This window comes from Rhea americana, unplaced genomic scaffold, assembly GCF_003343005.1.
Source record: "Rhea americana isolate MKP2758 unplaced genomic scaffold, rheAme1 scaffold_1, whole genome shotgun sequence".
NCBI lineage: Eukaryota > Metazoa > Chordata > Aves > Rheiformes > Rheidae > Rhea > Rhea americana.
In genome coordinates, this window is record NW_028185038.1 from 13,197,609 (window position 1) to 13,223,657 (window position 26,049).

General features: G+C 39.4%; 1 protein-coding gene across 3 annotated transcripts in view; it reads left to right on the top strand.

The window, feature by feature from the left end:
- The first annotated feature begins 6 nt into the window (after nucleotides 1-6).
- The window catches only part of BEND7 (BEN domain containing 7), a 46,093-nt gene continuing 20,050 nt past the window's right edge, over nucleotides 7-26,049 (top strand). For 2 of the 3 annotated variants that reach the window (XM_085299126.1, XM_085299133.1), the window contains exons 1-5: nucleotides 7-227; nucleotides 4,131-4,214; nucleotides 15,133-15,432; nucleotides 21,077-21,199; nucleotides 23,609-23,874. In XM_085299126.1, the coding sequence (XP_085155252.1) occupies nucleotides 167-227; nucleotides 4,131-4,214; nucleotides 15,133-15,432; nucleotides 21,077-21,199; nucleotides 23,609-23,874 (834 nt within the window). In that variant the 5' untranslated portion in view covers nucleotides 7-166. Of the gene's footprint in view, nucleotides 228-4,130; nucleotides 4,215-12,102; nucleotides 12,306-15,132; nucleotides 15,433-21,076; nucleotides 21,200-23,608; nucleotides 23,875-26,049 lie in introns of those variants that run through there. The other variant, XM_085299140.1, reaches the window with a different exon arrangement.

Consider the following 26,049-nt stretch of genomic DNA (forward strand, 5'->3'; position numbering starts at 1 on the left):
CGGAGCCGACATCGCCCAGCCCGGGGCTGGTGGCGCTGATTAAAGGGACGGACCTTGGTCCTGCTGCTCCTGCCGCCGGGCGACCGGCTGCGCTGCCTCGCCGCGCTCTCCCTCCTCTCTCATCCCCTTTCTCCTTCCTTTCTTCCTCCTCCCTCCTGCCCGCACTATGGAGTTTACAGAGAGGAAGAGAAGCAGGAAATCCCAAAGCTTTAAACTGATAAATCAAGGTAAAGTGGTGGCTGCGGGGAGGGGAGGGGGGCGCTTTGTTTTGGTTGTTTGTTTGTGGCTGAAAAATACTTTTTTTCTTTTTTTATATTTTTTTTGGCGTGAGCGGGGCTGGGTTTCGGGGGGAGAAGAGCAGGATGTTATGAAATGTGTGTGCTCCCTTCCCTGCCCTCGGTAATGTCTCTCTCTCCCTCCGTTTATTTATTATTTAACTCCGCAGTCGTGGGATTGAACTCCTCAAAACCTTGGATTTTTTTTTCTTTTCTTTTTAAATCCCCTTTCTTCCTTTTTTAAAATTTTTTTTGCAATGGTACGATGTAGTGTTAAAAAACCCCCACACGCCCCCAAAGGTAGACGTGTTTTTTTTTCCCCCGCCCCCCCCCACAAAAAAAAAATCTTACACAAAATAAAGTTGGATCGTATTTCATTATAAATTCTCGGGGAGGGAGGGAAAGAAGGTGAAATGAAGAAATTAGGAAAATAATGACACTTGAGCAGCGGCGGACCTTTTTAGCATTCAACTCCTGTGGATTTGTTGTGTTGTTTTTTTTTCGTGTGTGTTTGYGGGTTTTTTTTCCCCCTCCTCTTGGCTGCGTCCGTACACGTATTTGCGAGAAAAGCCGAACCGCGGTGGCTTTATTAAAATCCACGCAGCTAATTAGTGGTACGCGGGCGAGGAAGCCTGGCTGGCATGCAACTTGTTCGCTCCGTGTGTGCTTGCTCGGCGAAAAGAGGATGTTTTAGAAGGGATCGTTAAGGAAATGTTTGGATTCATGTCGAGGAAGAAACACAGCCCTGTCTCTCAGTCGTGTTTTTTAAAAAAAAAAAAAAAAAAAAAAAAAAAAAAGCAGCCGCTGGGAGTCATTTTAACAGGTGGACTTCCCAGCCCTGGGGTTTTCCTTTTCCTTTTATTTATTTTTTTTCTCTTTTGGTTGGGTATTTATTGCTTCTCCAGCTGATTAGATCTTTTGCCCTCACTGATTTGCCTTAAGATTTTATTTATTATTTCCCCCTTTTTGTGTTTCAAAGTCTTGAGCTGAAATACCTCCCTGAAATGCTGTGTGTGTCCTGCATGCCAAGTTCAGGGCAGGTGACTGCTTCGGCAGAATGTCACAGTTAGAGAAGGAGGGGAAGAGGCGAGTTTCAGTACTTGCTGGCTAAAGAGCGATTCCTTCCTAGGTGTTTGGCAAGCCCAAATCAGACACAAAGGATTTAAAAGCTGAGAATAAACTCACTTGATGGGCGTAATAAATAATTACTGTTTTAACATCATAGGAGGATCTTGAGCACTGCCTGTGCCTCTTAAAAACTAGAGGGATAGCGACTGGTCAGACTCGTCCGAAAATCTACTGGAGATCTTACAAGTGCAAACATGAGCAAACCTGTTGAGGGTTTAAATTTCTAAAAAGAATGGATTTGGTTTGCAGGATTTTTTTTTCCTTTTTTTTTCCTTTTTTGCATCAGATACTCTGAATCGCCTTCAGTGCAGAGTTTGTGCAACRCTGGGCTGGGGCATGGGGAAATGCATGGAAAAGCAAAACTGAAATTGAAGACTTGGTTTTATTTTCATCCTAATAAAACTGTAAAAGAATAGTATGTGCTCTCAAAAATATATTAGTACAAATGCTCAGTTGACACTTGTAACAGTATAGTTACAACAGTGTAGTTAACTGTTTTAGTAGGGAAATAAATTTGTGTTGGTAAATTATTAGTAATTCATATTTTATCTTTTTAGATATAGAAATTTAAATAGAAAACTGCACTAAAAGCAAGTCCTGGAGAGCAAATGTGTGTTTTGTACTTTGAGAATAGTGAAGATAAATATCACATTTTAGCAGAGCCCGCTCTTGCATACTTTTTTCTGTTGTGGTTGATTATAAAGATAATTACATATAAATAGTTGTCTCTTGTAATTGGCCTTTGCCTCTTGCTGGAGTCATTCAGTAATGTCACAGTTTAGTGTTTACTGTTGTGAAATTGATATGGATTTCACAGCCCCTGGACTGTGACATCTGAAGCAGAAGAGGGAAACCAAAGAGAAAAACATATGCCGAGTTTGTTTATTTGTAACACACAATCTGTTATGGATGTGTGTGTATATACAACACTGTCCCAAAAAACTTCATGGCACCTGATCAACATGGTAAAATTATTTTAACTCCCATATACAAAGCAAATCCATTACTTCATTAAAACACAGCCACCTGTGGGATGAAAWGTGGTGACTTTAAGGTAGCAGTGTATAAGTCAGAAAATAAGAGTATTGTGACCAGCTGGATATACAGAGTGTTAAAAAGAAACTGCGTGTAAGCAATGTATCTAGGGACTGTGAATCTGTTAGTTATTTAGTACCTGCTTTCCATATACTCACTTCTWCTAGATCTTGGAAGTTCTTGGATAAAAATGTAGAGAAGAGCTAAAGAACATTCAGTGTAGTTAGCGTAAATCCTTTAGGTTTTAGTCCTGCAAAAGGGGCTTCCACTTTCTTGATACTGTGTCTCAGACTTTGCCTTTGCCCTTTCTGTATCAGGCAGCCCGTGCATTTCAGTTGCCCCATGCAGCACAGAAACCCCAACGTTATCTTTTTGCTAACCCCTMGTTGCTGACCTCTCTAACTTCATTTTCTCTCATCTGTGCTTGCTCTTAAAAAAAAAAAAAAGAAAGAAAAAAAGAAAAAACAATGACGTTTGTTTCCAGGCCTTTTTCTTTCTTTTGTCTTGCTGTGTTCTGGTTTTCTTGTTGAGCTGTTCTTCCTCCCCACTCTCTTAAATCATCAAGACAGTCATGCTATCCAAATAAATAATACGTAACAAAAAAAGTTTTACTGCCAGGAGACCTTTACATTTCTGCAGCTGATCGTTTTGTCAGAGATGCAGGTGTGTTTCTCATGCAAGCAGAAACTGCTTATGTTGCTCTTCATTTCTGTTGTGCCTTTTAAGTGAATCCCTCGAAGTACTCTTCCATGTGTTAATTAATCTCTACCTTGCTTTCTGCCAGGCAGGTAAATATAAAAAGCCAGTATAGGAGTAACTGCGAAAGTCAGGACCTAGGGGGGCTTAACTGTTAAAGGAGTTAGGTGATCAGGTAGGTAGCTCTTTTAAGACACTGATTATATTGTTCAGCCTTGAGTGATTTGCTAAGGACAAAGTGTGTGCCAGTACCAGAGTCAGAATCCAAGAGAATTGCCTTTAGATATTTTTTCTTGTAATTGCTATTCCCCACATACATGTGTGTAAACAAAGCTTTGTTTTTTACTGAACATGTGCCTGTGCTTGTGTTGGGGGCTGTCCATCAAAATTTGCTTTTATTTGAGATTGAAAGTGCTTTTTTCTTTTTGGTATCGTGTAGTATTTCTGAATATGAGATGCTAATGTTTAGGGTCATTATGGACGCGGGTGTTTGTAGGTAAATATCTTAAGATGTGCCTGATCCTCCTTTCTTCAGAATTCAGAGGCCAGAGGTAGCAAGATAAGTCAGCATAGCAAAAAAAATGCAGCCCTAATAAATGTTGCTGATTTTCTTATTGAGGTGAAAAGTTTGAAAGTTTCCCTTGGTCTGTAGGAAGGTAAAGTTTTCATTATAAATCTGCTTTCCATCTGTAAAGCAAGAAGCCAGATAATTGGCATCTGGTGGGATAATTTGCTGTGAAAATGAACACAGTAATTTAGGGCAGGCATAGCTATTCCCTAAAATCTGTGAAATGTTTCAGTGAAATCTCTCCAGTGTGAGCAAAGTTTTTTTAGGAGGTGCTGATACAGAGCACATTTTCTGTGGTTAATTTGATGTACATGAAATAAACTGCAGAGATATTGATAAATTATGTAGTAAAACTGTAGCAATGTGTTCAGTGTTCATTTTTTCCAGATCACTTGAGTTCTAATTTTTTTTATCGTTTTTCATTCCAGATTACCATCATGAGATATATAAGATCTCTGACTACAGCAGTGATGTTAATGGGGAGACCAAAGAAACACAACCAGTTTTTTTAGGTATGTTCTTGCATTGATTAATTTCCGAGCAGCATAGCGTGGCCATTTGCAATTAGAGAGGAAAAAAATCTCTGTGAAAGCACAGGAAGTGCCTGCCATTGTTTAATATGACGTTCTTTTCAAGACCCTTTTATTCTGCAAATTGCCAATATATCCTTTATTAACACTGCTAAAAGTTGTAATTTCAGACATAAATGTTTATTAGTGTCTACACACAGTGCTAATTATCACTCACTCAGAGAGCCAGATGCTGACTGTGCAGTTTTGCAGCTCTGTGCTCACCCCATTTACATTGCATATTCGCTGGCATGCTTCACTGGCAATAGTTTGTGTAATTGGGGTATTACATCTTTGACATCTGGATAACAGAAATTCAATTTCCAGGAAGCTGCTATTTGTTTGGTTTTGCTTCTGCCTTGGGTGGGATAGAGGATTAATGTGCTGTCTTAATGTAATGTCCTTTCACCTCTCTAGCCTGCCTGCTAATCGTGCTATGGCAAAATTAAATTAAATCAACAGTTAAAAAAGTATAAAGAAAACAGAGAAGTAATATATAGTAGTAATATATAGTCTATAGCGTGATATATACTGCAGCATGATAGGACTGGTTATCAGTGAACCTTTATCTTTCCTGTCTGTGTGCCCGTTGTCCTGTGTAACTCTTCTGCTGTAGACTGCTTCTACTTTTCCTGCTTCCAGTCCTGCTTGTGTCACATCTAGGACCTTGTCCAGTTGCTGAACCCCTTTGCAAAGGGACAAGGGGCAGGTTCCAGAGAAATAAGGGCCTGTTTTTGTCCTACTGTAATAATTCTTACCATGTAAAGCAAGTTCCTGGTCACCTTGCTCAGGCTTTTGAGAAAGCTGGTGCCTTTCTGGAGAGAAATTTGAATCACTCAAGGGAGGTGTCCACCTCTCCTTGACTGTACTAGAAATGTAAGCACTTTTGTAAGGTGATTTAAGGTTTCCGTATTCTCTGTGTGAGCCCCCTAGAGTCAGTGATAAGCACTAGCCCCGAATGTGTGAATCGGCACCTGAAACTGAGTTGAACACAAAATGCCTTTGTCTTCTTCATTCGTAGTGCTAAGGCTGTATCTGCTTTTAGAGGCGAGCAACAAATAGAAGAGGGAGAATGTTTTGGGCTGTTCAAAGTATTTAAGCAGAGTGAGAGCTGTGTTAAGTTTGCTGCTCAACTCCTCACCATTAGGATTTTGAGCAAATATTTCTTCGCTACACCCATTTTCTGGGAGAAGCAAAGGTGTCTGATAGGCTTTCTCTTTGAATTCTGTGTTTTCTAAGCGCTTTTGGTGTAGTCTGAGTTTGAGTGCTTTCTCTTCCAGCTGTAAATACGATGAAGCTTTGGCAGCTTGGTACCCAGATGCTTAAGCGAGGATGCTTCCAAGAATTTGCAGGAGTCTGTGCTTTGTCAAAGCACAGACCAATTGATTTTGGTTTGTTTCAGTTGGGTTTTCTGTGTCTTTTTGACCATGCCCAGCTTTGCATTAAGATTGAATTTTCTGTGACATTTAGGTGCCTAAAGTCCAGCTATATTAGAAGTTAGTCTGAATTTAATCCTTAAGAGTCCGAGTTCCATTGAAGGATTTCCTTATCAGGTATCAGGAAAGCAAATATCGCTCCTGTCTTCAGGAAGGGCAAGAAGGAAGACTGGGGAACTACAGGGTGGCCAACCTCACCTCAATCTGTGGGAAGGTAATGCAGCAACTAATCCTGGAAAACATTTCCAGGTGTGTGAAGGACAAGAAGGTCATGGGGAATAGTCAGCATAGATTCACAAAAGGGAAATCGTGCTTAACCAATCTGATAGTCTTCTATGATGACTGGCATGGTGAATAAGTGAAGAGCAGTGCATGTTGTTCATCTTGACTTTAGTAGGCTTTTAACACTGTCTCCCATAATATCCTCATAGATGAGCTGATGAAGTATGGACTAGGTAAGGGGGCAGAGAGATAGACTGAAGACTGGCTAAACTGCCAGGCTCAGAGTGCTAGGATCAGAGTGCAGCTGGAGGCCAGTTACTAGTGGTGTACCCTAGAGGTCAATAATGAGTCCAATAACTGTTTAACCTCTTCATTAATGGACATGAACGATGGGACCTTGTACACCTTCAACAAGTTTGCAGATGATGCAAGATTGGGAGGAGCATCTGATGTAATGGATGGTTGTACTGCTGTTCCTCAACAGGCTGGAGAAATGGGCAAAGAGGAACCTGATGAAATTGAACCAAAAGAATGCCAAGTCCTGCACCTGGGGAGGAAAAATCTCATATACCTGTATATTCTGAGGGGTGGCTGGCCGGAGAACAGTTTTGCAGAGAGAGAACAGGGGTCCTGGTGGACAAGAAGTTGAACATTGGAGAGCATTGTGCCCTCGCAACAAAGACCACCAGTGTATCTAGGGGTGTGTTAGGCAGAGTGTTGCCAGCAGGTCAAGGGAGGTGATCCTTCCCTTCTGTTCAGCCCTGGTGAAGCCATATCGGGAGTGCTGTGTCCAGTCCTGGGTTCCCTAGTACAAGAGAGAAAAGGATGTACTGGAGCAAGTCTAGCGAAGGGCCACAAAGATGATTAAGGGGCTGGATCATCTCTTGTGAGGAGAGGATGAGACTCTTCAGCCTGGAGAAGCCCCAGGGGGGATCATATCAGTGTTTATAAATACTTCATGGGAGGATGTAAGGACGGAGCCAGACTCTTCTCAGTGGTGCTCAATGACAGGACAAGAGGCAATGGGTGCAAACTGAAACACAGGAGACTGTTTGATCATAAGAAAACACTTTCTCACTGCAAGGGCAATTGAACTGGAATGGGTTGTCCAGACAGGTTGTAGAGTTTCCATCCTTGGAGATACTCAAAAGCTGTCTGTCTCTGACCCTGTTTGAGCAGGGAGGTTATACCAGCTGATCTGCAGAGGTCCCTTCCAAACCCAACTATTCTGTGATTCCATATTGAAGTCCAGAACTGCAGTTCTGAGAACCCACCTTCAGTTCTTATGAAAAGATGAAGATACCTATTTCCTGCAACTGTCCTGAGTTTCTGAATTTCAAATATCATCAGAACATAATTGTTTTGACTAAGCTGAATGACATAGGACTCTGCAGGACTTTCAGACTAGGCATTTTTTTTTCTTAGGGGGCTGTATCAGTTAGGTTACTCAAAGCATGCATAACCTTTTCTGCTGTGTCCTTCGTAGGTAGGATTTTTTTCTGGATTCTTAGAGATGAAAGCACTAATCTGAGATATAGGAAAGGCAGTGGCAGGAACTGAACTCACTTGAGAGTACTTGAACTCCCGTCTCCCACTTGCCAGCAGGATGTGCCACATCTGGGATGAGTGRCATTTGGCATTCCAGCTTGCTTTTAAAAATATTCATGTTGTATGGAATAAATTATTCATTGTGCTGCAGGGATAATGGGAGAATGACAGTTCTCATAGTTCAGTGTTCTGTCCACTAATCAGAATCCTCAGGATCTAATCCCTGCTTYGCTTAATTTCACTGTTTTATGCCAAAATTCATCAGGGAACAATAATCACTCCAACAAGTGCTCTAGTTGTTGGTTTAGATTAAAGTTTGTTCTCTATCTTATATGTATTTTTTAATTGATCATGGATGATTGCAGCTGTTGAAACCTCTATGTGATGAAGACTTTAGAGTGTAAATGGATGTTAAGATACATCATTTAGACTGTTTTCAGTGGAAAAGGGGAAATGTTAGTGGTATTATGCAAAAGAACAGGTGAAGTTGTATCTGGAATGTAATATGCTTATGTTTTGGTTACAGTCAAGAATGATGAACTCAGACTGGAGGAGATGCACTGAGGAGAAGAGGGGAGACTCTAGAATAAGCAAGTAAATTAGAAGAGTCCAGTTTGTTTAATGTGCAAATAAATTAAGAGTCAAACGTCAGCAAAGATCCATTGAACCGTTCAATCATGAGGAGCATTTCTTGGCACCAGTACGAAGGGGCAGAATATGGCTTTGTGTAAATGCAGCCTGGGAAGTAGAAGAAACTTCACCACAGTTAGAGGAATGAGGTACTAGGAGCGACTTAAATTGGTTGTGAGGGAATAAAGCCCAACTGCTCTCTAAATGGAGCTTGATAAGCTTATGAAGGTTGCTTATCCAGTCCAGTAGCTGAGTTTATGGGATGGTAGACATGGTGACCGGTCATGTTTTCCTGTCCTTTGTTTTGATAAGATGCTAAATGGAAATTCAAGTCTTCCTGCATAGAGGATACACTGAGCACAGCCATAGCAGTATTTGGGGCGAATAGATGACTACGCTATTTTGCGAACAAGGACCGGTGCCTCTTTGGTTTTGAGGGGAAGAGCTTATTTATCTAATATAAAGAGAGAGTGGTCGTCTTGAAAAGGAAAAGGCAGCTTGTGGTGAAGTGCTTAAACCTTGAATGTGAGTAAGATTTAAGGCAGAACTGTCTTCAGCTTTTACCATTTGTCAGCATAAATGTTCTGTTACAGATACTAGTCCAGACTTAGGAGTACAAGCCCATGAGGGGGCTACACAAGCCATGGCCTGTGGACAACACTGGTTAAAGCTATCTTGGCTATATAAAATGTCTTTTGCATATACTACATTGTTTTCCTCAGTCTTAGTATTTTATTATCATCACAAAAAAGTGGAAATATAATATACCTCCAGACTGAGTGTTTTTACAATGCTTTCAACTTGAAATTCAGGCTCTATATTTGAAAGGTTAATGTAGAAAACTAATTATATTATCCTGGTAACCAAATGTGTGATGAGACATTTGTCTGTGTAATTAACAGTGAAGAACTTTTATAGTTTCATAAAATTGAATGCTACACACAGTATGCTTGGAGCATTTGTTTTGAAGAGATGTCCAAACCAGAGATGTTTATGACTGATATAAAGCGGAACTGAAATGCACTGTAATGCAGGTGTCTGCACATTTTACAGCATTTCACATTGTTGAAATGGAAGGCAGCAGATTAATAACTTTACTATGTCATGATAAAATAAGTAATGTGTTCTTGGAACAGGGGAATGATGCATAAGTTACTCAGTAATTCCAAGAATTTATTCTGTCCCAGGCATAATATCCTTTGCAATTTATTCATAGAGAAAAAGTTGACTTAACGTAAGTCTGAAGTTACTTGTTACTTTTAATAGAATTATGTCCCCAGAATGACTGTTGCAATAATAGCTTCTATAATTAAAACTGCATATATATGTGTGTGTGTTTGTGTTTCCAAATGATCCAACTTTGTAAAACATTTCCCTTTGGGACTGAAGTGGACTCTTCTTAATCTTGGCCTAGGATATGTCAAAGAAGTGGGGGAAGTWATTGCATCTCTTTCTCTTTTTTTCTTTTCCTTTTTAGTTATATGATGCCATTACTATACGTTTTTATTGAATAGTTGTTCACTTGCAGTTGCCTGAGTGATTTAGTTGTTGCACTGTGGCTTGGAAGTGTGTAACTTAGAAACATGCAACATGATCACATCTAGAAGTCTGAAACTGTTCCACCAAGCTCTTCAGAAGAGTACTTTTATTGTGGTGGTGGTTGGACTGACCTGTGGTCTGATTAATCATGCAGGGTTTGATCCTGGGTTTGATTCTGTAAATTGCTTTGATTATATTAATGTTTGCGACATTCATTAACTTTGCAGGTCTTGTAGTAGGTGTGGATATCAATCAATCCATGTACTTTCATGCTTAGATTTTGGGGTGGTGAGTGAGGGAATCTAATTTGAGGGTGATCCAGCATATCTCAAAGCAGGATCTCTAGTGCTTTGTGCAGTGACATGAAGAAAGGTAAGTGATTTTAAATGGCATTTTTGAGCACTGGTAAGATGCCTCAAGTAAGACTGTTTAAATATCCCTAAATGTCTGCTTGAGGAGTGAAATTCTCTAGGTCGTAATTCGTTGCTTATATGACCCTGTGACATYGTCCATGATCACTGCTCTCTGTGTTGACTTGAGTTTTTAATTTGCCAAGAGTGATGTTGCCGATGTTCAATATAGATTTTTATGCACTCAAAGACCAGGGATCTCTTATTTGAGAAATGTGTGCTTAGTGTATCAATTTAGCTACGTGAATGCCCAATTCAAATTAGCTACAGAGCAGTCGGAACAACTTGCCGTTTGATTTGGGAAACCTCTGATCTGGTAGAGAAACATGCATGTGGCTCCCCGTGCTGACCTTTATGGTTTCCTGGCCTCAGAAACACTGTTCAGTAGAAGATAGAGGCAAAAATGGCTGAGCTGGGAAAGTTATGATTTGATGTGGATGTAGTTTTTGCAGAGAAGGGATGCCTAACACTCTTTTGGGATAACTCTCTGTTGTTCTTTAAGCAAGTACCTGAATAGYGCGAGACCATTGCCGAGGTGTTTTGGTTAGGCTGTGCATTGAAGAAGTGCACCGTGCTTGCACATGGCCTCCCCAATTCCCTGAAGTGCTCTGAATTAGCCCTTGTAAATTCTTCAAGCCCAGCAGCTGAATTTTGCTGGCCCTATTCCAGGAAAGGCAGCGTTCAAGCGGTGTCTAATGGACTGGTATTTCATATGTTTGATATAACCTGCATGCTCTGTCGCAACTCCTCTTGAGCCAACAAAACTCTCAAACCACATGCACTTAGTTTTTCTCCCTTCTCTAGTCTTGTTTCCTTGCAGGTCAGGCTGATGTTGTCGCATCACGTGTGTTTGTCTAGCTGTCTGTGGCTGTGGTTCCCGCCCTCTTAATAACTCCTGAACTTGCTCACCAATGTCAGCCTGGTTTGACACAGAGGAAGAAATCTATGAGATACAAAGTTCCTTCAGAAGGCAGCTTGATAGAATAAGAGGGCTTATTTGTGTAGCCAAGAAAGGAAAAGTTTTCTTAAAAGTTGCATCTAACAAGGCACAACAGAACACAGAATGAGACGCTAATTCGTAGAAAATCAGACTTCCAAAAAAGTGAGCTACTCATGCATGTTTCCCAAAATGTTTCCCAGAACTGTTAAAAATAAGGAAGTTAATAAATACCGTGGCCCAGTATTTTCCAATTAAGGTTATTTATTTACACAAATCAAAGGAAGAAAATATCAAATATTTCTCTATTCACACGTACGTACACTGCCCAATATGTGCATTAATTATGTGTTTGATTGTCACTTACTTCATATTGCAGTAGTTACTTTTTTAACACATGGATGTGGATGCATATAATTGTAGAATTCTTTGTAGCATTATGATGATATTTTGACAATTAAATTACTTGGAAAAGTACATGGTAGGCAGTGTGCCATATTTACATTAAGTTTAATAAGCGTTATAGTGAAAAGATTGATGCATCTAGGAGCTAAGATTTGAATTACTGAATTATCAATGATATTTCATTAACCAAAGTTGCTAATGCAGTTCTGCAGTTCATAGAGTTGTGYACTTAACACCTGGATGCTAATTCTTTTTAGGGCAATTCTGTTTTTAATTTTTGCATTTTTAATTGTTAACATTTTTAAAACTTTCAAAGCAGTAAGTTATAATAYTGTGCACATACTTTCAGTAAGGAAAGAGTTTAAAATTCATTTTGAAGTATTTACTTTTTCTGAGTATTTGATGTAGTATTTATGAAGAGGTTTTGTTTTGCCTTTTGCTGTTGTAAGATTACAGTCAGGCCTTGTGAAAGATTAGATTCTATATGAGAGACCATCACAGAAACAATTACAACAGTAATTAAAAAAAGCTATTAATTTTTTTTGTTTTAACTATTTATCATTATCTCACATGAAAGCTTCTAAAKAGGGCTGCAGTTTGGCAGCTTATCTTTTTTGAGTAGTACTTTGCAAGTAAGTTTATTGCTTCCAAATAAAACCAAAGGGATTATAACAGAAATTAAAATGGCAAAATCTGTCTTGTAGTTTACTGGCTGGAGGCAACCCCTTCTCCTAGGAGCAACAGGGAATCCTGCTGCATGTTCATTCAGCCTGTGCCCTCCAGGCAAAGACCGGAATACGYACCCTGAAGTGGTGGTGTGAAAGTCCAGAAAAGAGATTGTATTTTCAATTCTGGTAGATGATCTTGGATATGTCTTCCAAATACTACTMCGCTCAGTTCACAACAGGTATCTCAGGAGTCTTTTCAGAGATATGTAATGCAGATTTTTATGTAATAAACTTCCTTTTTTTTTCTGGTGCTTTATTAYCCTGTTCAGCATTCGGAAAGGGAGGCTGGCTCTTCCTTAGGACATGGTAGCTTATGCCATTTGCTTTTTCTCTGTGCTCTGTCTTCCTTTTTAGTTTTTAAATTACCTGCTTATTATCTGTGAAAATGAGCAACAGTAGAATAGCTGATAGCAAAATGCTGTCATTGGGCTGTAAAGCTCGTAGCCAAATTAGGCAAGTAAAGAGCAAAAAGTGAGACTTGTTACTGTTCCAGACTGCCCACAGATTCTGGCGGGTGATGTAACATCAAGTTACACAGTCCTCTTCGCGTCAGGCGGACTGTCATTGTAGCTGGGCTGTTACAAATTAAAGGCCTGAAAATATGAAAAGGTCCTAYGGGGCGATAAACTCAAACTGAAGTTGGAGTTTGCCCGGCCTGCGTGTTTGAAGACCTTCATTGCAAGGCAAGATATATTTTGTAGGTTCAGCAGTAATGTCCCTGTTGTAAGTAAGAAGCTAGCTGGATGCAAAGATGAGCTTGTAGAGGACTCTCTGCAAGCTCGGGGCTGTTGTAGTGTAACGTAGTATATTCTATTTGGAGAGCAGTGCCCTCCTGCCAATATACAGAGAGATCACTGTGTGGAGGAGCAGGGGACCAGCATCAAGGTCGAAGAAACTCGGTTAACTTTAATATTTTATGTAATTGGGTAAGGGAAATTCAATCTTTTAAACAAAGTGTCACCTGACCAGCCCATGTAGCATTCARCCACTAAACCTGATAGGAGGAGGTGGACGGGAAGCTGTGTTCATATTCATAATAATACTGCTGTTATATACAAATATGAATCGTTAACATAAAACTGTGAGTACCCAGCGTACTGCTGAGTGCAATGATGATGAGGGTTGTTCTGTGTTTTTTTTTTTTTTTTTTGTAGCATGTGAGTGTTTGGAGCTCAGATATGGGGCAAGAACCTTCTTGTTGAATACTACTATGTAGAGCAAAAAGGTAATCTTCATGGTGTTCTGAGGACTCTAGATTCACATCCAGGGTGGGAATTGCAAACACTCAACAGCTCAGTGGACCGRGTCTAAAAAGTGCAATTTCAAAGAGAAAGGAATTGGGGCTGTGGTTTGTTGATTAACACCCCTCTACACTCGCACTGACTCACTCGCTCACCTTCACACGAAACAGCAAAATAAATATGGCATTCAGCTCCTCCTTGCAAATGGCTTTTTCTGGCTGCTTAAACTAGAGTGGAAACCGTCGTTCTGGGTTGACAAATATTTCCGAAGTTTGGCCGGGAAGCTTGCTCGCTAGCCGCCCACTCTGAGCGCTGGGTTGGGGTGGGCCGGAGCCAGCTGGCGTTTCCCCAAAGGGAAGCGGAGCTGGCCCAGGCTGCCGGCGCGCCGGGTCGCACGGGAGCCGCACCGGCTCAGCGCCGGCCTGCTCGCGTCCCGCAGCTCGCCTCCTGGAGCAAAGCATCCTCGCGGCACCGAGGGAAAAAAAAAAAAAAAAAAAAAAAAAAGTCGTTTTAGCCAGTTATCTAAGCATTCACTGAAGTCAGCAGCGCTATTCTTGTGCCTAAAATTGATAAAACTGGCGTTCTGYGTGCTTTTCAACACTCAACAGGCGATCGCCCTGATTCAACAAGGTATTGTCGTGCTTTTTTTCCTCTGAAATTTCCTTTGCACGCATGTTTTTCCAAAAATACAGGTTTATTTTGGGAAGTGAGACTGTAAGTTCATTAGAGGATACCAAGTAGTATTAAGTGTATTATAAAAGGAGGTTGATTCATCAGTTTCTTGATCTTCATTATTCCGTTTGCTGARGATGTTTTGTTTTTCTATTAACAATAAAAAAATAGAAGCTGCTTATTTCAGATGTGGTTATGAATACTTCCTTATTACTAGTAAAATGTAATGCATGCTTTAACGAGCGAAATAGCTGCTATCTGCCCAAAACATATATATTCATTGTGCAATGAGCAGTTTCGTACATAAAATTAATACTTAAATGGTGCCAAGAGTATTAAAGTATGTAATCATTATTATTTAAATGTGCTGAATTTATTTGAAACGGTCACATTTTTCTTGTATATATTTTCTTTTTGCTTTCATAATCTACACTTTAAAGATATCCGGCAGTTAGGCTATATTCAGTTATACATGTGTTAGCTGCTTTTTAATTTATTCTTGTATAATCCAGTATTATTAAATTCTGCAGACTAAGGAACTGATCTTGTTCCATTAGAATCAATAGATGCTATGTTACTCTGTGTGTGTGGAGTGGTGTTTTTTGTGGGGTTTGAGTTTTTTTTTTTTTTTCTGTGTGTGTATATTTTTTGTTTCCTTTTTAATATGTATCCTTAAACATATAGCAAGCTGATATATAAAGAGTCTGATCCTTTGGGCTTTACTTAGAAAACATCCACTGATGTCAGTGCCTGAATAGGATCAGTCTTTTAAAAGGGCAATTTATTTGAAATTGCTCTAGTTACTATTTCCTTTTGGAGAAAAATAATCTTGCTCATCAAAGCTTCAGAAATAGCATTAAAAAAGCCAAGTTCAGCAGGTCTTTTAACCATGAGAGAGCTCAACTATTGCAGTGTTAAAGTACAGCCTAGTACTTACTAACTACCACTCAACCATGTCTTTTCTTTTTCTTCTTTATTTATTTATTTCCTATTCCAACAGCTAGAAACTCTTATTGGCATCTAAAATCAGTAATCTCTACCCATTACCGTTTTTGCTAATTTACAGTGATAACTGTGGCTCTGTTTTCATTAGGAGATGAAAGCCGGGAAATTAAAAAACAAATTACAGGGATGAGAAGATTACTGAATGACAGCACTGGAAGAATCTATCAGCGAGTTGGCAAAGAAGGAGAAAAACTGAAGGAGGAGCCCCAGGATTTAGACTTAGCCTGGGCCCAGCGCCTGAATCCCCCTGCAGAGTCCCAGACAAGCCTTCATTCTTCACAGAGTGGTGCATGGAACGAATTACCGCCCCAGGCTAGCCATTTTTCAGGGCAATATGGAACTCGATCTAAAACGTTCCAAAATCAGACACGAACCGTGGCATCCAATGGTATGATCTACATTAGATACTGAGAATAGTACCTTCTTTTTCTTGTACTGTACTAAATTTCTGCCTTTGTTCCAATGATTTATTGTACCACTGCACTGAAATCAGTTATAGTTCGGAGACTACAAAATGAGCACRTAGTTATCACTTTGGAAAGGTGCGAAAGTGGGCACAGGGCATTCTACTACCATCTGTCTTAGGTTTTACAACGGATTTCTGGTGAGAGGACAAAATTACTCAGAACTGTTATATGGACTTAAATTCTATATAGACTTATTAAAGCAGCTTTTGCCATTGTTACTAAATCCACAGCTAATTATATGCTACTACTTCTTTTTGCAGTGAGTAACATAGTACTCTTGTGACGCCACTTGTGGAGCAGGATTTTGCTGACTTTTGTGAGATGAGAGCATCAGGCTTATAACTGACTACTTAACTTCAAGTACAAAATCCAAGTGTTGCCCTAGACTTTTATTCTGAAGGGACTATTGGAGAAAAGATGTGATAGAATCTAGTTATGAATAACATGTACTAGGGCGCAGTCCATTTTGTTCTAGTGGAGAATTATACTCTAAAGTAGATGGTAATATGCCCTTTAAATGTTTTCCCCCTATTATTTTAAGTCCCAATGAATGGAGATTTTACTGCTGGTTTTCTGAAGTTTTCCTTGATACTCTAAATTCAGTTCAGAAAGTGCTTGCTCCCAGTGTTCAACTCTAAACTTCAAGGGTCTGGGTTTTTTTTTCTTTTGTTTATGTTAAAGGAGTACCTCCATTCTATCATCTTGAAAATTACAAGTTGCGAGATTATATCTAAAAACATTACCAATTTCCAATAGGTTCCAAAGGTATTTCTGTACTGTATGGAGATGTCTGCTATGTGTCCTTATCGAAAAGCACACATGCCCTCGTTGCTTTTAACCGATGCAAAAAAAAAATATACATACATATATATATATATAATCTCTGTACTGTACAGGAGGAAGTACAATCCTTGCACTAAAAAGCTTACAGTCATAGGTTTCACAGGATTGACTGTTTCCCTGTATAGACAATGATTCACACAGATGTATTGGGTGACCTAGAGAAAGATGTTGCAGTAACTCATTTCATAGCTATGCTAGTTTTATTCATTTTATAATACCAAAAATAGTTCAGCTTTTTAAAGATATGCAGTAATTTAGAAGCAGATCTAGAGGAGAGAGGAAGACACTTSGGTGGATTTAGCATTATTAAAGTTTTAGCAGCAAAGCTGAAAAAAAAATATGTTCTCAAAATGCCACCTTAGCAACCTTCTAAATGTGGAAGGACCTGAAATTCACTGCACATCTTCCTCTTTGGCCTAGGCACCTGCAGGGACAGTTCTCTGCATGCACAGAAATGCCCAAGCGTGCACAGCTTAGGTGTCTAGTTCCTGGATCCAGAAAGTAGGTGGAGCAGCACCTATTTCCCCTTAGGGGCCTGATTCAGCATGTGAGCCAAAACGTGTTGACAGAATTGGGCCCCTCTGCAATAAAATGTCCTCTCTCTAATTTTCTGTACAAGGAGCAAGGGTTTGTCTGATTTGTAAATATCCCAGAGGCTAGAACAGTCTCCAAGAAAGCTGAGGACTTGGGTTGAGTGGCCTCCTCAGCACGACAGAATCAGTGCCCAAATCGCCTATCTCTCAGGGAAGTGCACCAGGGTGAGCCTGGGTGGAGGCACCTTCCACACCTCCCTCTGCAGCTGCTCTGCTGCAGAAAGGAATGCAATCTTTAGGCTATTACATAAAGGAAGGTGTGGGCCCTCTCCTCTGGCCATGGTTGAAAAGGCAACCTGTGTGGCTCTTTGAGAGCAAGACTACAGGTGTCTTCAGTAAGATGTTCTGGATCCTGCTGGACAGTCTTGCTGCTTTGGCTCTGTTATCTGGTGAATGAGAATTGTTGATGCACCTCTGCGCTGCACACACGCTCTAAGCCACTTCTCGCCCAGCATACAGCTCTAGAGTAGCCTCGTGCGCCTCATTTTCCACATCCTTTGTACTGGGAGCCTCAGTATGTAACTCAGGATTTTGGGTGCCATTCAGAGGACRGAGTCCTTAAAAATCTGATAATGCTGAACTATGCATCAAGAGAGATACTGATTCTTGGTACTCACTTACGGAGGTGTTTAAACTTCTGTGAGCAAAACAGTTTAGACAGGCCTGATAGCCCAGAGGCTTATTTTATAGGTCATCATTAGAGAGATGTCCAGGCACCTGTAGCAGGTGGTCTGAGTCTGGAAGCTGTTTCTGTCCATTGTACAGACCTTGTATAGGAAGCTAGGGTCTGGCAGACGTAAGTAGCTGGCTGTCTGAATTACTCAAGTCTGAAGGGTATGGTAGGCATCTGCCCAGCATAGTTACCTACCTGCATGGTGAAGGTGTATCAGGGAAAGGCTGGAATGAGTGGAAGATCATTTTTCTGTTTAATAGCTGCTGGTAGAGCAGGCAGTGGTAAATAAGGTATTGGTAAGAATAGCCTAAGAAAGAAAAGGAGGAATGAGGGGAGATAGGGGAAAGAGTAGAAACGTATTTAAAGCACAATGATTTATTCCAAATTGAATTTAAGACAGCAGTTTTGCAAGTCGGGATGTTAAGTAGATGTCTGTGACCCACTGATTTAAGTGGAAGCCTGTGAGGTTACAGTGATCACCAAGCCTGCCTAGAGTTTGAGACTAGCTAGTTAGTCATCAAACTCGTAGAACCTGGGTCTTAAATATTTTCATTTCACTGCTTGTGTTCTGTAGCAACTGTGGCAGTGATGCAGCAGCTGAACAGCTTCTTGGTCATGCCAGGGCTGTTCTGGATGGATTGCACTTGCACGCTTTTCAGATGCAAACTTGTAGCAGTGTTACAGCAGGTGGAATTTACCCTCAGCAGATCCATCTGCAAGAACCACTGTCCTGGGCTACTTGGTTGCTCGCACAGGGAAAGCAACTATTGTATTTGTGTCATCTTCTCTTCATCATGCAAACCAGTATCAAATTCACATGCTGGCTAGCTTCCAAAAGGAGGGAGATGGCTCTTTAAAGACTCCTTCATAAAAATAAGAAGTCTGTTCTCTTTTTAAAATTAAAAATTGATTTATAACAAGTTGAAAAGGGTTGCTTTTTGTCCTCTAAAAATGATAAAGATAGTACTTGAAACAATGACTGAAAACACTCTACAAGATGTTTCTTACATCACAGTAACTGATCAGAAGAGGGAGGATAGAAGTAAAATAAAAAACCTTCATGAATATGTATGAAGTCTGTAGAACCCTGCTTTGATTTGAAATATTGGTGGTCTCTTTTCCCATTTCCAGTACCTATGGTAGATTTACACGAGTAATTTCTATCAATGCTAATGGGGATTATAATGTAAATCCCCCATGCCTCAATGGGAAAATAGACCCCTTGGTTTTCCATCAGGAGCTCGAGTGCCTGCGTGGTTTCATTAGGAATGCATTATATTGCAGCAGGAAAGATGTACAGGTATTTACTGATGGAAGTTTTTACATGTAATTCATCACAATGTAGAGTCTTTGTTAAAAAGAAACCAAAAGTCAACAGCGCTATCCCCTGCTATAGTCTTTCAGATATTATTTGCTAACTAAAATGCTGGATTCTGACCAACAGAGAGGACAGGCCTCATCCTACAACACTTATTATTTGAAAACAATACAGAGAACAGAGAAAACACTGGAGTGCCCAGAGGAAGGGATGTTCAGGATTTTCTTGCTATATATTTCTCTTATTATTAAAACTCTCCACATTTTCTAGGCTTCCGTGTCTGTGAGAAACAGATATGATGTTTCTGGGATACCTGTTTGTCTTTCTAAAAGACAAGGATGTGTGCTCATGCTATTGAATTTGAAAGTAGCCTTGAACCTCATCTATTTCAGAAGTCTGTATTTCATGCATAAGTAAAGAGTATTGGTGGAGCCGAGTTTAGGGACTCTTGACTAATTTGCTGCAAGGCTAAAGATTGGTCTTAGGTTTTGTTTTGTTTTGTTTTGTTTTCCCTATATACCTTTAACAACAGGCTAGCCACTTCGTGGTCCGTTGCAAAGATAAAATCCAGTGTGAGTAGACAATGTACAAAGGGAGGATGAAATCAAACTAGCAGAGTCGTACTGAGTCAGTAACCTGTTTTTATTTTAATATGAGGTGCTCAGCCTCTTTTCCATTTTTTTCTTTTTTTAAAAAAGTGAGCAAAGGAAAGTCACATCTGAAACCTTGAAGAAGCCRATGGATCTGTCACATTCAAGTTTGTTGCTTTGCAGAGATTCTGATGTAATAGTCCTTCATGAATAGCTTATGTCACAGATGATGTTTTAAAATACCAGTATTTTTAATTGCATTAGTGGGAACAGTCTAAATGCCTGAGAAAAGGAGGAGACTGATACCTAGGAGATATAAGCAATCTTTAAGTAACACATCAGTTTAGTTTCACAAGTAACTCACTCTTGGGAGAATGGCTACCAATTTTCTGAAGTCTGATATATGTTGCCTAAGATCTGAAGGACTGAATGGAAGGAGGTGGAGAACAGGTACTTGGGAAGGGAGTTCTGAGGATGGAGAAACGCACCGGAAGAACTAGGAAAGCAATMAAATGACTCTGAGCACATTTTTAAATTAATGGAGTGCTGCTTATCTGGCCTCAGCTTCAAGCAGATACCACTAGGTGTTTTGTTGTACTTCATAATTTGTATTTGTAGAACTAAGGCTAGGAATACGGTTACTTTAATTTAAAGCACAGGATACAGCTATTGAGGCAAACCATGAAATCTCTGAAYTGTTACAACCTATCCTCATTCAAGGTCTTCAATGTAAAACTTCTGGAAAGCAAGGCCATAGTAAAAGGATTGCMAAGGGATAGAAATAAAGGTATGTAAGTTCAGTTAAATACTAGAATAAATTACTAAAAAAGGAGAATCTGTTGAACTACTATGTTGGTCCTCAAAGAGAAGCTATGGAAAACCCATCTAATAGATCACAGWTTTAGAAAGCTTGCCGTAGAAAACAATTCCACATGAGCAAACAGAAGAAAAGGTTTGAAAGCTTTCCTTCGGGTAGTTCTTTTCCATTCTGTTTTTTCTACTCTCTGAATAGAGGACTTTGTTTTCATTCTCAATTCTTCACGTGATAAAGAGTCACATGTAGTATTCAAGCAATTTAAAAATTCTTAGACCCTCGTTTAATGTTCAGTATAAACCTTTATTACGCAGACTGCTCTTCATTCTTTGTAAGGCTGTTCTGGGAGACGGGCTTTTTTGTGCATGATAAAGTGACTGTGTTTATAATGAGGTTTCGTGCTATTGTTATTCTAGATGAACTAGCCTCACAATAGTGAGCCCTGCTGTGAAGAGTGCATTGTATTCACACTTTGTGCAGTCTTCTCCAGCCCATGTAGCATCACATCACCTAGTGTATGTAATTGCATATACTGGTAATTGGATAAAACCTCCTGGCCTCTTCCTCTTAAAAGTGAGGATGTKGAAAATTACTTGCTTTCTTGCTTTGGATCTAATTTCATGATTGTGTGTATTGAAGCTACGTTCAGATTCCTGATGGCAATTTTTGTTTGTTTTGTGTGTTCTTGTGTGTGTTACGTCATTTGTCCCCCATTTCATTGCTCTCTTTTTCAGGAGAAATTCCAGTGATGAATTCATCAATTGGACCAAACTGCTGTACTTGTAATTGCCAGTCAACTCTACAGGCTATTCTTCAAGAGCTCAAGACCATGAGGAAATTGATGCAGATTCAAGCAGGTACAATGATCAGTCCGACACTTGCATATCCATGACTAGCATCCTGGTTTTAGGAAGAATGGTCAGATGAGCTAGAAGTCTGTCTGGAAACTCAGGAGAACCTTGTTTGTTGCCTGCTTTCTTGACATGCCACTCAAAGTCAAATTTTCATGGGCTCTTTTGGAAATGTAATTTTTAATCCTCTGGGCCTCAGCTCCTCACCTGCAACATGGGATATTATCTTGTAAGAGTCTTTTAAGATTAAATTAAATAAAAGGCTGTAATGTCGTTAAGTACTCTTAACTCTGCATTACTTAATGTAGTTAAGTAATGGGAGTTGTGTGGGCAAGTTAATATGCCATAACCACCTTTAGTTCCTGTTTTATTGGTGTGTTCATTCAGATGCAMAAAATCCGACTTCAGCTGTTATCACCCAGTTCACTGATCTTAGAAGGAAAAACTAATTCGGGGGCCTATTTGCAAGTGGGACTTGCAAGGCCCACTTTCCATTCAAAGACCTTTTCAGGTTATGGCTCCACAACAGCCAAACTGAGCTAGGTGTTGCATGTGGTGGCCTGTACCCTTCTTTGGGCTGCTTCYCCAGTCCCTCTGTTAAGCTGTTTCTACTGGCTGAACTAGCAGATATCTGTTCGTTGTTTGGGAGAACTAATGAGGATAGTTTTCCGCTAGGTTAGGAGCTGACACAGAACAGTGCAGAGCCAGAAGAGCACTAGAGCCAGCAAGATGATGAGACCATGGCAGCCAGCAGTTAGGTATGTCATTGGAGGCTGCCATGAAGCTGCAGCCGCTGTGCTTCATTAAAAATTAGTGTTAATATGAATGGGGACTTGGAGTCATAGATTTTGTCAGTAGGCTGAGTTCCCTGTCCATCGTGACTGGGGCAGGGTGGAGCSATGGAGGTTTTTCCCCTAGAGTCACTGGATGAGACCTCTGTAAGAAAAGGGAGTGTTGAGGAATTACATGAAATATGGGTGGAGTGAGGGGGTGACTAAGCTAATTGTGTCCACTGTGTATAGCGCTTGGGTGAGCTAAGGAAAAGATCAGACAAGTTTTGTAATACAATACAAGTAAATACGCTTTTCTAAAAGTCATTGGTTTATGAAGAAGTACGTGAAGGCACAATTTTACAATCCTGCCTGGACAAGGAATTCTTTACACAATCTCACTGATGTCATTTAAATTATGTGCATGATTAAAAATGGCTTGTGGATAAGAGATACAGGACTGGAGTTTATGCTGGAGGAGCTGGCTCCTCAATAGCAGGAACATTTCTTATTTATTATATACCTACAGTATAAATACCTTGTTAGTTAGTGAGTGTCTTGATGAAATAGGCCTGGGAATAGTTAATATTTTCTGGTATGCAGAGAAAAAAAAGTTTGACTTTTTTTTGCCAAAAGAAAAGAACCTAAAATATAAACATGTAAGTGGAAGTGTAATAACTTATTTTGATATTCAGGCACCCTTCTGTCTGAATGACAAACTATAAATTATAACATTTTAAATCCCCACAAAAAATAAAGTATCTCATAAATCATTCAATAAACAGCATCATGGTATTTGTTTTTTCCAGAGYTTTGTAGACTAGGACCATTTGTAGTTCATTTGTAGCTTGAATTGCGTGTGGCAAAACAAAGATACTTGGATTTTTTTTTTCTTTCTAACCTTGATCTTGTCAACTAATCTGCATGTACAGATCCATGTATTTGCGTAAGATTCTGCTTGAGGACTCACTAACACTGATACAAGTTCAGAATTGGTGCCTTAATTTGCACAAATGTTTCTGGATCCTGAAAAATGCAAAATATTAATATGAGTATAAAATAAGGTCTCTCAGTTTCTCTATACAAACAAAAACTAATATATGAGTTTGGGTTACTTTTTTGTAGACATTAAACTGTTGAATAGTATTTTTCACTCATTCTTGACATAATGGTACTTAAAATGTTCTTGCTGAGCTAATTAACTTGGTGACTACATTCAGAAAATAACTGTAATTGGATTAGCACTTGTGTTATCTTATTTTATCAGTAAAAGATGCTCAAAGACAATGAGATCCTCAGTCATTCAAGAAGGTATACAAATTAATCATTGCTTAAGTCCTTCATGTCACCAACCATSCAGTGGTCACTAGGCAAAAGAGCCGCATGCTCCTAATTTTCATAAAACACTATTCATCATACCTCTTAAAACTGCTCATGGTGGAGCTCAGTGTCATTATCCCCATTGTACAGATTGGAAAATTATGCAAAGGTGATAAAATGTAACTGTTTCACATGCACAAACAGCAGTGAAAACGGTATCATTTATCCAGAAGATGAGTTCAGCATGTCAGTAGTGTAATGGTGCGTCTGTGTGGTTATACATGTGTCTTTTTGTCTATAAATTTAATTTATTACTTTCATTCAGTTGGGACTCAAAATAGACAGCAGCCTCCTATTCCTCTGATTTGTGCACAAAAGTCGACAATATCAAGAAAGAGAAATAAAAAGAAAAAACTGCCCCTCAAAACTGTTGAACCGATTACCGTGAATAGGAAACCCAACACTGCAGAGAATGAAAAAAAGCTTTTGGCAAACTCTGAACGGCCAAGTCTGCATGCAGTTGAACCTTCCCTAAAACCAGAGACCCCTGTTTCAGGATTTGGAATTATCCTTGAATCAGCTTCATCAGATGTAAGTAAATATTTTGATACATGGGATGACAGGTTTTTAAAGCACTGACTAGTTCAGGAGAATTAGTACTCGTGTCAGCTTGCCACGTGTTTCCTCTTGTTAAAATAAACAAGCAAAACTTGAGTGGATTTGGATGGAGATAGTAGATATAGACCTGGGGAGAGCTGATTACAACGTTGTTTTTTTTCCACTTCCATGAGCACGTAGTTCTCTTGAATTCAAGGCTCCCTGTTGTTTGAGCTTGCAGTGGAAACTTGTTGCTCTTCGTCTGTCTTGTTGCCAAGAGCCACCGTGAGATTGGGAGCTGTGGAAAGTGTTGCGTGTATAAACGATTCACAACCCTGTCATTTGCTGATTAATGCGTATAGTCCACACATATGCCCTTATCCTGCCAAGATGCATTTATRTGCTTCATTTCATGCCTGACTGGTCCCACTGGCTTCCTGGGACTCCTCACCTCCATAAACTTTGTAGCCAAGTCTGTGCTGAATTGGATGATTTAGCGTTCATGGCTGTGGTTGCCAGTAAGGGCCTTGACACTGTCGATGATGTCTGTGTAACTAAGGGGGGCCAAAATTTGCTGCCTTTAAAATAGGTACTTGTCACATGCAAAATTGCAGTAAGTATATTTTCTTGATTCACAGAACATGATAGAAATTTCATGTAACCAGTGGCTGATTGGCTTTGTTTGATGACCAAATAGTGTCTTCTGACCAATTCACTGATGAGTAGGCTGATCATTAATTTCTCTAATACATTTTTAATTTTCAGAAGGCAGGTTTTTCTTTCCCAAGCACTATGAGTTTTATTTAAAAAAAAAAAAAACATAATTATATTCTGTATCAATGAGTGTAAATGAAAACAATGCTGCAGATAATGTTGTACCTTTCTGGAAGTGAGAGCTAACAATAAAAAAGAGCAGTCATGATAATTCAGTTATATAGATGCAAGCCACACCACTAATTAGATTGCAGTGTCATGCCATAGTGTCTGCAGTGATATGAAGTAACTAGCTTAATGCTTTTTCAGAGGTTCCCCTCTTGTAGTATTATGGTTAATAGTGTTTGAGGGAATGATTTGGGAAGGGATTCATAATTTTTCTCCAAAATGTAATTAATGCTTATACTTTTACTTTGTTTGTGACATTATTTACAGCTTGAAACATAGTTTTGAGAACAGTTTTGCGCTTGCGATGAGTTTAATTTGGTTTTGTGGATGCGTTCCGTTGCTGAACATAATTCTTTGGCTGTGCCAATTTGCACTTAAAATAAAAAAATCACCCCCCCCCAAAGAAAACACGTGGCTCATAAATCAGATTCTTATCTGCCCTTCTGTGCTTTGGCCTGTTTGGCACAGTAGTTGGTTGAATATATTTACAGTCAGAACCCAAAGATTAAACAAATTGATTTTGTTTTGTCTTTGGGAATAAAACAGTTGAGTTCTGAAAATAGATGTATCTAACAGTGAAAATAAAATATGACCTTAAAAATTTGAGTTGACTAAATGTAATATTTTTTTTCAGAATGAATGGTGATATTATCTTTTTCTATTTATTCATAAGCATCTCTAATATGTTGATGTCCAATATGTCTGAGTGCCTAAAGAAACCGAAAGACATTTTACGCAACACTATAAATGAATGTTCTTTTTAGAATTGTATGAGTTGTGTGTAGGGTGTTGTGCATCAYACCCATGCTAGTACTACTGCTTCCACTGTTATTTTCTTCACTTTTCTTCCTCTTTAAGTTGATCTCCATTTCATTTATGTAAAAGCAGGGCCACATCACTGAAACTAGTAGAATTAGTTTGGAATTGTTGAGATGTAAAAATATCATCCATGGAGATGGAAGAAGTGTTGATTTGGATCTGTGGGACCAATTCTTAATCTGGGCCATGAATCAAATAATCTTCTTTTTAAATGTAATGATCCCTTGCTCTTAGGTAACTTTCTGCTGTTTGTTTTAGTGCAATAACATAACACTTTTGTAAACTGGGAAAGGCTTTGCATTTCTAGTAGGTGTAACATCCTGAAGTGTCTAGGATTAAATCTAATTTGCTGCCTGTACAGCAAAAGCTTTTGGCATTCGGGTCATACTTGTATCATTGTACACGAATAGGTTACCCACCAGTTCTTTATACTGTGATCATTATCTGCTAACAAATGTTTTTYCTTGT